The following is a 14531-nucleotide window of genomic DNA, read 5'->3' on the forward strand; positions in this document are numbered from 1 at the left end:
AATTAACTCAATGGTCCAAGACCAAAAGATATCTGCAAAATTATGTATAAAATTGTCTCGATATAGAAATAATGTTGGTTCTATCGTATAAACATAGTCGGCACAACTTTCTCATATAAAATACTATGTATTTTGAAAAGTTATTCTTGTACATTATATATAGTGCAACTTGATATTATAAATTAATAGAGAATAAAATGTCTGTAATCCAAACATTTCTTTTTTTGCTGTAAAACTTTCGTTACCTGTCAAATAATAGTTTTGTCTTACAAGGGGGTAAATTTATTGTTCAACCTCTCGTGTAAAATGAAAAATGGAATCTTGAGTGTTGCGAGGGTTTCAAGATACGAGGGTTAAACAAATTTTGCCACTTAGGGGCTGTTCATAAATTACGTCATCTATTTTTGACGATTTTTGCCCCTCTCCCCCCCCCCCCTAAAATCATCCAAAAATCATGCTTCGAATGACCCCGTTTCCTCCTACGTCATGCTACCATCATCTGATGTCCAGACCCCCCCCCCCCAATTTGAAATGACGTAATTTATGAATAGCCCCTTCGTGAAACACAACATTTTTCACCACACCAACACAAGGAAAATACTAACTGTAAAATATCAAACAAAATCAATTCAAAATGAATGTTATTAAATATTTATCTTTTTAAATCATAATTTAAATGTCAATTCTAAAAGCCAACATAAGGAAACAACTGAAAATTTGCATTTTAATACTTTTCCTCACATGTGAATAAAATGCAACTTTGCTATTAGTTTTTGAACAGTCAAGAGAGCCTTTATCAGTTGGTGTGGTGAAATAGTAGATTGTTAACCAAGGGATGAAAGGCACTCATTTCTGCTGAGGTAGTTTAGCGCTCGAACGCAGTGAGAGCACCAATTATCCGAGGCTGAAATGATGCCTTTCACCCGAGTTCAACACTACTTTTCATTTCGAATACGAGAAAAGTAAAATGCATAGTGATTTAAAAAAAAAACATGACTAAGTATACATTTTTATAGTATTTTTTGAGGGTACTTTCAATTAACAATTTAGGCAAAAGTATCGGTATTTATGGAATGGGGAGTCAAATATCAGAATGGAAATTGTATAACAAATCCATTTATACCCCAATTTCAATTGCTTATCGTAAAAAAAAAAATCGTACTCGGAACTTAAAATCCTCTAGTGCAGAAACGTATCATTTTCTGCACACCTTTTAGAACAACAATGATCCTCTTTCAGAGCATGAGAAATGAAAAGACAGTTTTTGGTCCTTCGAACCGAGAAGTGTGAAGAACAAGCAACAGGTGAAGTAAGAACACTTATGAGGGTTCAAAAAAACGACGAAGCCCTTCGAGAAAAGGTAGGTAGTGCCCTGCGCTTCGCTTTGCTCGTCTTGGCGGGGGCACTACCGTGCCCCCAGATATATTATTAGTAATTAAAGCAGTAGCAGGTGAATGAAGCCCTATTTTTTCTTTTTCCCTTTTTCTGGCTTAATAGTCTCGGGCTCCGGCTCGGGCTCCGGCGGCGGCGGCGCCCAGTACTTGTCGAACAGCTCGTCGGTGCCCGCGAAGGTTAGCGGCAGGATGCTGTTCCGCTTGTTCCAGGATTCTGCATCCTTGGTCTCTTGGTCTTCCGCCTCGCGCTCGATCTGAGCTTTTAGCTGGAAATAAAGAACTATAGTTTGTCAAAGGACTGTCTCATTTCAATCATAGACAGAGAGAATCATATCCTTGTCTTACACTAGTACTAGCACCCAAAAGAAAAGGATGAGTATAGTTTTCCTGGTCCTTACTGATTGACAGATTGGTTTGACCAACTATATACAGTATGTATCTGAACGAAAAGCAATTACTCAAACCCGTTAATGTTTAGGTCATACTGAGCAACTTTTACTATGAGACCAACCCCGAATACGCGGAAAAAAAATTGGATGTTTCATACATTTTGCTGGTCTGATGTTGAAATTTTCTATGGGAGAGTCAATTTTTTTTCTCGATTTCAGGGTTGATCCCATAGTAAAAGTTGCTTAGTATGACCTAAACATTAACGGGTTTGAGTAATTGCTTTTCGTTCAGATACATACTGTATACTATTTTGGCAGCAGTTGTCAAGCGGACCCCAGGCTCCCATGAGCCGTGGCAAAATGCCGGTATAACGCGAGGAAGAAGAAGAAATGACCATTTTGTCAACAGATAATGATAATTACATGTTTTGGTTCGATGTAGGTACATTGCTGCCTTTCTTAACGCAATAATACTGCTCTTTGAGTGTTGCCCTACTTCACTTTGCTGCTCGGAGTAATTAACAATGGAGCAACCATTAACAGGCGTTCTCCTCTGTCGAAAAAAGGCGGCCAATGGTCAACCACATGTCAACCATATGTATGAACTGACGTTTATCTGACATGACGTAGTACATTTGATGTGCCCCTCCCCCGCAAAAAACGGCAGACTATTTTGTACCGAAAATTTTAGACATGGCGTCTCCGGCTTTGCTGTACATTGCTACTGACATACTTTGCTTGACTATTAGTGAAAATACCCATAGACAGACTCTAAAGGGGCCCACTGACTAACAGGTCGCCGGACGGTATCGGCCTGTCAGTTGTTCGGAACTGTCAAAATTTTGTTCTAACTGACAGGCCGATACCGTCCGGCGGACTGTTAATCAGTGGGCCCCTTTAAAGGGCCAATAAAACAAACTAACCTCCATAAACGCCAAATACTCCTGCGTTTCCACGACGCCCTCCTTCTTCTTCCCCTTGTCTTTCTTAGCCTCTTTCTCTTTCTTAGCAGGCTTCTCCTTCTTGGGTTTCAAGGGCACGAACAGCCGCTTCGGGGTGTTCAGATGGTGGGGAACGTCGATGAGATTGTATTCGGGGGTGAAGGTGAAGATGGAACGGACTAGGTCGAACTGGTAGTCGGTACTGAATCTGAAATTATTATATAAGAATAAGAATAATAAGAATAAGAATTATTTATTGCCACACACATACAAGAAAACAAAGACGATAAAAAAGTAAAACAAACAAAAATACATGTTGAACTAGCAACAATTAAATTAACATAGTTTGACATTAATTTCTTAAGTCTAATATACTCGTTCTTACTTATGTTATAACTTATAAACAACCAATAGTGTGACAATAGGGATGGACTCAGCATTTGCTGTGTTACAGACTAGCTGTCACAGCGCTGGTTTTCAGTTCACCCCTAATTATATATAAGATATTAAAATATGATAAAAAATATAAAACAAGTGTTTTTATGAAATCTACTAATAACTAAATCTAAGTTAACTTAGCAAATGGCGATGGCATGAGAAAAAGGCGAGGGAAAAAAATAAAATAAAAAATAAAACTATTAGCTAGGGCAAGACATGAAAAATTACTCTTAGGTACTATTCAATAGGTGTTTCAAGGGTGCTTAAGTATTCTTCTGTTTATAGAGTAATATAGATTTCAGTTTAGTTTTAAAAGTATTTTGGGACACATTATTTCTTAGAGGTGGGGGCAGATCATTCCAGATTTTGGCTGCTGAGAATTTAAAGCTCCCTCTATACCCAACAGTTTTGTGGTGCGGTAAAGATAATTTATTTTGTATTTTACTGCGGGTGTTCAAATGGTGCTCATCCTTTAACCAGTTAATTTTTTCATAAAGGTAGTCTGGTTTCTTGGTTGTTACAGTTTTTTTTATAAGACAGGCTAAGTGCAATACTCTTCTGCCCGCCATTTTAAGTATACAGTTCTCATTAAGATACGGTGAGATGTGGGCTCTCTTCGGCACCGAGAAGCAGAATCGCGTGCACGCATTCTGTACTCTTTCTATAGCTTGGGCAGTTTTGGCAAATATTCTTGGCCCGTACACTGCATCACAGTAATTGAACTGTGACAGGACAAGTGATTCTACCAACATTAACCTGACTGGCTCAGTTAAATGGTTCCTTATGCCATATAGAATTTTCAGTCTATAGAACGCATTTCTAATTTTAGCATTGATGTGCTCGATGTAACGCAATTCCTCGTCAACTAACAGGCCCAGATTTTTCGCGGAGTGTACTTTATCGACCGCCTGTCCGTTAATGATTATATTAGGGTTATGGCTTGCGACACGATCACACTGATGCTTGGTTCCTATGACTAAAAATTTGGATTTCGTAGGGTTAAGAACTAAGTTGTTATTAACTGCCCATCGATATATAATATCTAAGTCCTCGTTAATTTTTTCTGCTGCCTGTGTTGTCTCTTGTGGATCAAACGATAAGTAAACTTGCGTATCATCTGCATATAAATGAATAGAACAGTGCTTTAGTCTATTACTGAGATCAGCTGTAAAAAGAGTAAAAAGATATCATCAATGCACCCTTTTCTCGGACCGATTTGGTATCCATTTGGACTTTTCTGGTATAAGGTGTATTCGGGTATTACCGAATGTCGGATAATTCCGAAATTCAGATGAAAATCACCCTTAATTCCATCATAATAAAAGTCTCTTTCGGAATTATCCGACAGTTTTCGACATTCGGAATTACCCGAGTAAACCTTAGGTACATTTGGTACTTTTTTACAGTAATAGGTACAATCAATATGAAAGTCGCTAAAGACCTCATACTATTGCCACTGTGTATGTAGGTACATTCTAATGTTATAAAATCCTAGTTTCTGCCTCAGCCTTGTATGTACTTATGCGTCGGTTTATAATAAAATTAATACTTAACAGCACAGAAAAAGTAAGGGCAAATCGCCTAGCGTGGGACGGGCATGTGATGTGGAGGGATGAAAGTCATGTGACGAGAAAGGTATTACGAATGAATGTGGAGGGAAGTACGAGGAAAAGGTGAATGGACTGTGTGAGAGATGATATGAAACGAACGCAAGTGAATTATGAGATGACGGGCGAGAGAGAGGTGTGGAAGAGAAAGACATGCTGCGCCGACCCCAAGTGAATGGGACAAGGGCAAGAGAATGATGAACAGCACAATGACTTACAAATCAAAGATATAATGCATGATCGTAACCAGATCCCTCATGGCGCACTCATACGCGCACTCCTCAAACGTCACCACATGCATATCCTCCTCAACATCTAGCGCCTTCTTCGCGCGTGTATCCTTAGAGTTTCTCTCTTTGTCTACCTCTAGGGCTTTATAGTAGACCCCGGCCTCCGAGGGGGTGGGCAGGCGGGGGACTTCGGCGATAAAACGGGCTGCTGACAGCATGTTGTCCTGGGAAAATGGTGTATTGCCATTTGTCACCGCGCCAAGTGACCGCGATGAGGCGGGACGAATGAGAATGAAAAGAAAAGAAAATATTTATTAGTAACATTGTAACAATGATTCATATGAATGCACATGTTCCCTCCTGTGCCCGGGGACAAATGGGAATACGCCAAATTAATGAGTTATAGTCTAACATCGGACTTTAGGGGGCAAAATTAAATAACAGATAAGGTACATCGAAAAACTCACTTTCTACCAATTGAGAAGTGTCTTTTCGATAGGGCTTAATTTTGTATGGTGTTCATAGATAAATAAACCCTTTTGAAAAGACACTAACCCTTTTTCTGCAAATAAAAATCCTAATCTGAAACGATAGAGGAACTTACTCCCTTAAAGTCTGAAATGTACCTACTTACTAGTTGCATCACTTCTTTGCTACAAGATACAAATTCACAGTACTTCCACGTCTTGTAGGTACCTTCTAAGGGTGTTGCTGTCTTAGAGTTCTAACTTCTAAGACAGCAACACTAATAGCACAATACCTAAATACCTACGTCTTGTACGAGTAGGCACCTTCTAGGGGTGTTGCTGTCTTACAGTTCTAAGACAGCAAGACTAATAGACAGAATATACAATCACGTCCGGGATCAGTTCTGGACACTTTGCGGATGAAATTATAGTAGGAACCTATCATATTTGTGCACTATGATACCTTGAATCGTCTCAGCATACGTTTCCGGTTCGCCGCGTCGAAGTTCTGAATCTCTTTCATCCACTCACAGAACCACAGCATCAGGACCGCCTGAGTGGCTGCCAACAGAAATTTAAGGTGACAGTCCATTTCCAACGACAGCTGCACTACTGTTGCGACGTTACTGTCATTAATTGTCTTGTCATTCATTTTACTATGGAAATTGACAATAACATCGACGTGTCGGAGCAGTAGTGCAGCTGCGGTCAGAAATGGAATGTTACCTTTACTCAACAAAACTTCCGTGAGACACAATCATGAATAATTAAATATTAATATTAACATATTTTTCATTCAAAATTGCGAAATTGCCACATTGGAATATTTAGAAAGTTCTCAATTTTATTGGGAATCTTAATTTTCCGTTTCCAAAATGTGAGTTTTCTTAATTTCCTATGAAATATTCCTAAATTTCCGTGAACTTTTCCAACTTTTTTGAAACTTTCAGCAACTTGCACCCCTCACTTAGCGTCTCCCGAGCGTCGGCGTCTATAGTTCGTTTTTTTTAGCATTAGAAAGAAGGTAAGCGATATTGACACGTCTTTTTATTAAAATTCACCATTGAAAAATAAATCACAGCAAATACGTTAGAATTATAGAGTAAAGCCACGAAAAGTCTGCAGCGATTTTGATAGCCCTCGCAGTGCCAGTGTTATTTATACGTCATAATTTCATAGAAGTTTGACGTTTAAAATAATACTTTCACTGCGTGGGCTATAAAATCCGCTGCAGACTTTTCTTGGTCTGACTCTAAATCATTATACGATCTTTTACATGCTTTTTGATTTCATAAGTAATATAAACTAATTTTTTAAAGCGTTTTTCAATATTTTTTAATAAAAACACACGTCAAGATTGTTTACCTTCTTTCTAATGCTAAAAAAACGAACTATAGCCAACTCTATGGCTGCTGCTCGACGCATTGTTGGCGCAACTGCGCAGCGATGCCATTTTCCATAGCGCTGACTACGCGAACTACTGACGGCGACGCTCAAAAGACACTCTATTTCTTTATCCGTGTTGTGAATGAATTATAAAAAGTGCCTACTTCTAGGAAGCAGATCCTCCTGCGCCCTCCTCAACAGGTTGGCCAACGTGTCCAGAAACCAGAACTCGGCCAAACTACTCTTATACTCCGTGCAACCCACCAGACTTGCTATTATATCTATATACCTGGAATATAATGATTTATTACATTTATTACCACACTAGAGCGCCCGGCTTCGATTGGGTTACACAAAAACTTATGGGTTATTCCCACTAAGTTGTTACCAGTGGTTAGCTACTGGGAATTTTTTCCCCACCTTTTACCACTGAGTTACCACGGCACGGAATCTCGCTCACCTCGACCCGCGCACCCCCGTATTTTTGGCATAATCGGTTTCATGAAATAATTGCTCTAAACTCGGTCTAGAGGATTTTTTTTTTAATTTCAATCATTTATTTGCATCAAAAACACATACAAATGCATACACATACAGTTCTTAGTCTATGGCTTAGATATACGCCGAGTTTCTGGCAACAAAACACTTTACAGGGTGGAGGGGTTTAGTCCGTAGGCGGCTGGGAGAAAAATCTCCAACGCAGCCGAGTCGGGCATGCTGCCGGATACCGGGCCGGCAGTATCCAATGAGGATTACCTCCACCCCTGACAAAAAAAAGGGGTAAAACAGATAAATCTTACTTCACTTGTGGGACAATCTTAGGTATTAACGCCGGATCTATGTTAGTCTTAAACTCTTTCGGCAAAACGTGAATTCTGTTATGTTCCTCAATTTTTCGTATTTTATCAGGCAGAAGGCGGCGGAGAGAAGGAGAGGGGAAGGTAGCGCTTTCCTCTTCTATGGATTCTTCAACGACATCTTTTGGTGATTCTTCGATTGATGTGGCTTCTTTGCTACTTTCTTCTTCTTCTTCAGGGTAAGCTGGATGGAGAGTTAATTGTTCAAGGAATAACCGACTTAAAATTAGCGTTTCTTTTGATTTTTGCCATTTTTATATATTTTGACCTTGTTTGCCACTTCCTTTAAGGATGAAAAGGGCTCGCGATCCTGACTAGAAATAACACAAAAGTGGCAATAAAGGTCACAATATACAACGTGTCCCAAAATTCAACGATAAGCTGGCACCAGAAGATGGACCTGCTCTTGACTACTCGAGGAAAAATAGTAAAAAATAATTGGCCAAGCACGAAGTCAAGACTACGGTGTTCAGAGCACCGTACGACACATCCCTAGGTGGTTTTAAGTTTGGATACTTATACTGATTTATCCCATAAGTACATTTTATTCACCATTAGGAAATAAGAAGGTAATGTCTGGGAGCTCTGGGACCTTGGGGTTTGGACTTTTATTAAAGGCCTCTGGGCTAGTATAGGTAATGTAGAAGTTATAAAGCTTCTACCTTAGATATATTTTTTAGAGATTAAAGATTTTATTTACCACCTTGTCGAGTTGATTGTATATCCATAGCAAATTACAGCTTTCTAACACTAACAATCAACCTCATCTTGGAGGTGAAAAGAGGAAAAATCGTAAGTCCCATTTCGGCCAACCGAAATCAAGAACGTTTATATAATATAGGCCTATCGTTTATCTAAAACGTTTGGTGAAGGCACATTTCTAGTAGAAACAAATTATTATGAATTTCTCTGTAATTTGTACAAACCATTTCGTAAACTGACATTCCGCTAAACTGTTGTTTTTACATCTTACTAGCATCCATAACATATTGAAGTATATTCTTCCACTTTTCTGAACATTTTCATTATTATTGATTCTTTTTTTGTGAGAATGGCTTTTTCTGCCAGGGCACTTTGCCAATTATTGATTCTTTCAAACACCAAAATATAGCTGGTCAAGCAGATCTTGTCAGTAGAAAAAGGCGGCAAATTTGAAAAATGTAGGCGCGAAGGGATATCGTCCCATGGAAAATTTGAATTTCGCGCCTTTTTTACTGACAAGATTTGCTTGACCAGCTATAGTTGACAATTTAATATACGTCAGAGTTGACAGGCAACTTCGAGCATGAAAAACTAAATCCGTCAAAAATACTGGGTATACATACGACCTCATGATAATCTTTAATATAGTCGCAATTGTTGTATTTTAAACTTGTAGACTGGGCAGGCACGACTCAAAAAGGAATAATATTACAATTAAGTCTGTGATTCGGCATTTCTCGGTTTTTGACGTTTAGGCTTGTTTCTGAAGCCCCCTCCAGACTATGCGCGTGAATCGCGGGCGAAGCCGCGAACGTGAGTGTGGAATCGATTTCGCTGTCTACGAAAATCGACGACACACTCACGTTCGCGGCTTCGCGCCGCAATTCGCGCACGAGTGTGGAGGGGGCTTTACACAAAATGTAATTAACGTAAAGTATTAATCAATTTGCTCATGTTTCATATAAGTCACAGAAATAAGTATTAATAAATGTCTAAGTTTTAGTACAAGTAGGGTAACTGCGTCAGTTTGCCGTCCAGTACCTGTTTCCGTCCACTTGGCGGAGTTGCTACAAAGAATTGCGTATAATTTGAATATAAACCTAACTTACCGCACAATTTTGGACTTATTGTAAGTCAGCTTTTAAAAGAAAAAATATTTTAGTATAACTGGAATTCATGAGTACCAAATCTTAACTGACATCTTTGTCACTCAAACAAGTTTGATCAAGATCGGCTTACTCTATATTTCGTCAACTTTACCTTTGTTTCCAAAACCTGTGAATTTTAACTGTCATATACAATAGGTACAGGCGGCGTAGCACGGTCGCGTTTTTATCGCTTGTCACCATGCCTGTCACGTTCTAACAAGTGTTAGTGCAAAAGGGACGCGTATAGTGATAGTCGATAAAAATGGAACCGTGCTGCGCCCGGTCTTCCAAAATTATTTTTTCGTAACAGAACAGTATCTAGATGCTGCTCTCACCGATCTGTTCAAAAATATACATACTGTATACAATTAATAAATAAATGTAATGGTACTTAATGAGAAGGAATACTGTTTCGACGAATCAGATACTCTCAGTAAAATCTATAGGTAGATGACGCCATAGCTGTTAATAAATATTAAATGACTTTATTATCTCTATACGCTTTACTAACTCTATGTGCGCTAATGTGAAAAAAAAAACACAACGACAGTGAAGAACGGAATTCTTAATTTAAATTTGTACTGATAAACTCCAATAATAAATATGATTCTTACTGAGCACACTGCGATAGTCCATTGGTTGGAAAGCCCGTTCGAAATTTAAACTTATTTGCTTTATTACAAGGTTGCATTTTGCAGATCTTTTACTCTCTCATACTTATAGTAAGCTATTCAGAAAAAAAAAATTCACAAAAGTAAGTAAGTAGAATTAAACTTTGTATCAAAGACATAAGTCATAAATTTCAATGCCAAAGTTTTAAGTAAGGATCTTTCTCACTAAAACTACTTCCTAATATGAAATGACCAGTGTAAGCATCAGTTAGCTAGCCCTAAGCAACCAAAGATCAGGCTGCGGTTTAAAAACTAATAAAGATAGAGTTAACCTGATAATTTTCCCGCCGTCTCCATACTTGTTTTAGTTGGATATTGACTGGTCAGCTGCCTGTTAGCTATAGTTTTCGCGAAAATCGACAGGACAGAGGTGAAAAATTTTGTATGAAAACTTGCAACTTTAAATGCATTTTTTATCGAAACTATTGCATTCTAAAATGAAGTCAAAATCAGTCCATCGACTCAATTTTTTGCAAGCTTTCTAATGGTACCTCACACGATTCTTACAATTGAAAATAAAATTCAGCCTACCCCTCTAACCCCCTAAATTTCCCCCTAAAATCAGAAATAAGCAGTTTCGATTTATTCACAGTATTAGTGATGGTACTTGCCATAACTATTCCAAATTTCAGGTACCTACATCAAACGGTCTTTGAGAAAAACGCATTTAACCGATTTGCAAGACCGAAGTGATCCCATAAGAGCACTGTGAACAAAGTTTTGTACGGTGCTCTAAAAATTGAAAAATTGTAGACATGGTCGTTAAAAATATCACTAGGGGTGTCGATTTTAATATTTTTTTGTAATTCCATAATAAATTGAGATATTTTTTTTTACTTTTTTTGTGAAGGAAAACATCGTGAGGAAACCGGACTCATCCCAATAAGGTCTAGTTTACCCTCTGGGTTGGAAGGTCAGATGGCAGTCTTCTTCTTCTTCTTTCCTGGCCATTATTATTCCCATCTCTAGTTGGGGTCGGCCCTCCTTATACCATTCCGCCACTTTATGCGGTCTGCTGTCATACTTTTATCTATGCCTGCTGCCTCCATGTCTCTTTTAACGGTGCTGCTCCAAGTTGTGAGGGGTCGTCCTCGGCCTCGGCTACCCTCCCTTATATTCAGTACAGCTCTTGTCATGTGGCTTTCATCACGTCTCATGACGTGGCCATACCATACTATGTCGGGATAACGCGAGGAAGATGATGATCTACCTGAAGCCTACCTTGTTCTTCGTGTACAAGAGTCTCAGCCGAAACCAAAGCAGAGTGTGATGAGGACCTGGTGCAGACCAGACCGCTCTGCGAGAGGATCTTGTCCAGCCATTCCTTATGGTTGTCCTCCACGTGCTTGGATGACATCTTGAGGTCCTATAATATAACGGGGGAAGCTTATTAACCTCTTAAGTCTTAAACTGAAATAAATGTCATATACCAAGAAAAAGTGACCAAGGCATCCAGTGCCCCAGGCTGGAATCGAACCAGCGGCCTCTGCTATCGCGGCAGGTGCCTGCGGTGCCTCTTAAGTCTTATTTGTGTGCTATTAATGTAGGTTTTAGATTTTTTACTGGAGGGCGAATTGGGGGCGATTTTTGAAATTCGATCGCTCGATTGCGTCACTCGAAAATCGGTGGAAAACGGCGATTTCCAATTTTTTGAAATACGAGCGATATACATTTGGAATCTACCTAGTGGTAGACCACTCGTTTTCAATTATATTAGTAGAATTTAAATGCCGAGTAGGTAGTGGAGCTGTTATTGAACGAAATACACGAAATTGAGCGGTCGAAATTCAAATATCGGCCCCCTGAGCTGGGAAACACACTTCGTAATTTTAAATACATTTGTAACTTAAGTACGTATCTTGAATTACCTACTTAACTCACAATAAACTTTTAATTATTAAAAAAGACTGCAGTAGCCCTTTATCTGCTTGACAATTGACAGCGTCAAAAAAACATTAAAACCATGACATATTACTACAAAACGAAAAAGTTTTAATTTTTCCGACGTCCTAGTCTAAGGACCTTTTTAACCAGCGATCTTAAACCGACTTTAAAAATAGGAACTTGTTCTCAAATCGTCTTAGTCTTAGAGTACAAACAGAATAAGTTATTTACGATACAAGTGCGGAAAAGAGGAAATTCGTAACGAGTGGCTATAAGCGTAGCTAGGCGTGGGCGAAGTGGGCCGTCGCCCACGGCCTCGCGCCAAAAGGGCTTCGCGCGAGGCCCCTTCGGTGGGGCACATAGAAAGAAAGGGGCCTCACAGATGCGACTTCGCCCACGGCTAGATTAGTTGAGATACGCGTCATACTCGTGAACGGGTGCTGTTTGTGGGGACTGGTCTGTTTAAGCTATCACGAGCTATTAGGTATACCTAGTAACTTTATTTTTGAGTTTAATTACAGTGAGACGCCTCACTCTGCTCTCGTATGTTTCTTTTCTCTGATGAATGTGTTAATTATACAGGATTTGACTCTTGGAGACCTTATACATCGCTAAGAATAATTTGATAAACTGAATAATCTTATAGTTCTGACACCTAGAGACATTTACACCTCTAAATATTATAGTTTTTTTTGTGTTTTTGTATCTGTATTTTTTTTATATTATTATTATAGTTTTTTTATGTAATTCGACATTAAGAGACCATATACATCTCTAAGTAATTGTAATACGTTAATTTGAATTGGTAGTTGCAGTTGTTTTTTATAAAATTGTTTATGTATTGTTATTATTTTTGCTTGTATGTAAATTCAATGTTGACGTGTAAAAGTGCCCTTGTGGCCGATTTGCTGAATAAATGTTGAAGTTTGAAGTTTGCCACTGGTGATAAATTAAAACACGACAGAAGGGAGTGTTATAAATCGACACGAGTTGCGAATTACCTATTCGCACGTGTAGCGTACAACGTTTTACAGTACATATGGCCCTTTAAACATTTGACATACGCACGGAAAGTAGGACCATTATGTACTGTAAAAACTCTTAACTGTCCATCGATTTACCTTACCTATGCCTTTTGAAATAAGGTCCACCGATGGACAGTTAACAGTGTGGGTGATGTGCGACATTAAGAGCCAACGGGAGTGGTCATTTCTCCATACAAACGTACTCCTCGTTTTCCTCCGTGGTTTTTGAAGCTAGAGCAATGATTTTTTCAACACGGATTAATATTATCTATATCTGTGTCCGAACGTTTTGCTTTTATTGATATTTTTGTTTTTTAAGGCGCTAGAGCCCTTCAAAAATGGCCAAAATGGCCTAATTGACTATGCCGCAATGAGAGGCGTGGCATTCAAAACTGATATCAATTAGCCAAAAAAGCAAAACGGTCCGACACAGATAATTTCATAATCATTTAGATTTCCAAATTTGGTTACGATTGGTTAAGTTTTGGAGGAGGAAACAGAGGAGTACGAAACCTCGATTTTTGAGATTTTTACGCAGGATTTTTCGCCTTGTCCTTATCGCACTACTTTTAGGTGCCGCTTCCGTTAGCGAGACGGGTATATTTACCTAAAATATTTAAAACTCAGCTCCTGTTTCGTCTTAACGCTTAGAATTAGTGAAAAATGCTAATGCTATGTCAAGTATTGTACGGTCAACTACGGTCACATACATTAATTGTTGATCCGTCTAAGGTTCAAGCTAATTTACTCGGTATGAAATGTCCATTGTAAAGCAAACCCTAAACTTTTGAGCATATCTTATAACTATCCAGCACTATAATCAATCAAGTTTACGGTTTACTTTACAATGGACATGTAAAGTAAACCCTAAACTTTTGAGTATATCTTATAACTATCCAGCACCATAATCAATCAAGTTTAGGGTTTACTTTACAATGGACATGTAAAGTAAACCGTAAACTTTGGATTATGATGCTGGATAGTTTGCAAAAATTCAATTCAATTCAATTCAATATCTTTAATGTCAAAAAACACATGTCAAAATATACAATAGGTACACAATAAAATTAAAAATACATAATCCACACAAATTAAAAAGGAATATATACAAATGTCAGAGTACATAATATATACAATGTCAAAAATAGTAACGCGCCTCCTCTAAAACGCGGTTAATGTAGGTAATTTCTTTGGTAAGGTCATGTTATCGCACCTGAATGGACGCAACATTCTTCAAAAGAAATATCAAAAAGAGTAGGTGTAACATCTGGGTGGAGAATTGATCTAATTTCAGTGGCGACACCTCATTTGAGACCTCTTTGAAACACGGAACGTCCCCTGATAGCCACTTACAGCGACAACGTCAACAGAGCATAATCGGTGTAAATTTCG

At 38.6% G+C, this 14531-nt stretch overlaps 1 protein-coding gene across 1 annotated transcript; it reads right to left on the reverse strand.

The window, feature by feature from the left end:
* Positions 1-557: 557 nt before the first annotated feature.
* LOC134801139 (uncharacterized) lies at positions 558-12166 on the reverse strand. Its single transcript, XM_063773678.1, has 8 exons — positions 12103-12166; positions 11452-11596; positions 7653-7893; positions 7017-7141; positions 5930-6027; positions 4988-5223; positions 2707-2932; positions 558-1660 (listed from the first exon to the last, which is right to left on the reverse strand). Exons 2-8 carry the CDS (start codon positions 11585-11587, stop codon positions 1463-1465), a joined length of 1260 nt encoding a protein of 419 aa, XP_063629748.1. The 5' UTR covers positions 11588-11596; positions 12103-12166; the 3' UTR covers positions 558-1462.
* Between the last annotated feature and the right edge of the window lie 2365 nt (positions 12167-14531).

Source organism: Cydia splendana, chromosome 21 (assembly GCF_910591565.1).
Source record: "Cydia splendana chromosome 21, ilCydSple1.2, whole genome shotgun sequence".
Classification (NCBI taxonomy): domain Eukaryota; kingdom Metazoa; phylum Arthropoda; class Insecta; order Lepidoptera; family Tortricidae; genus Cydia; species Cydia splendana.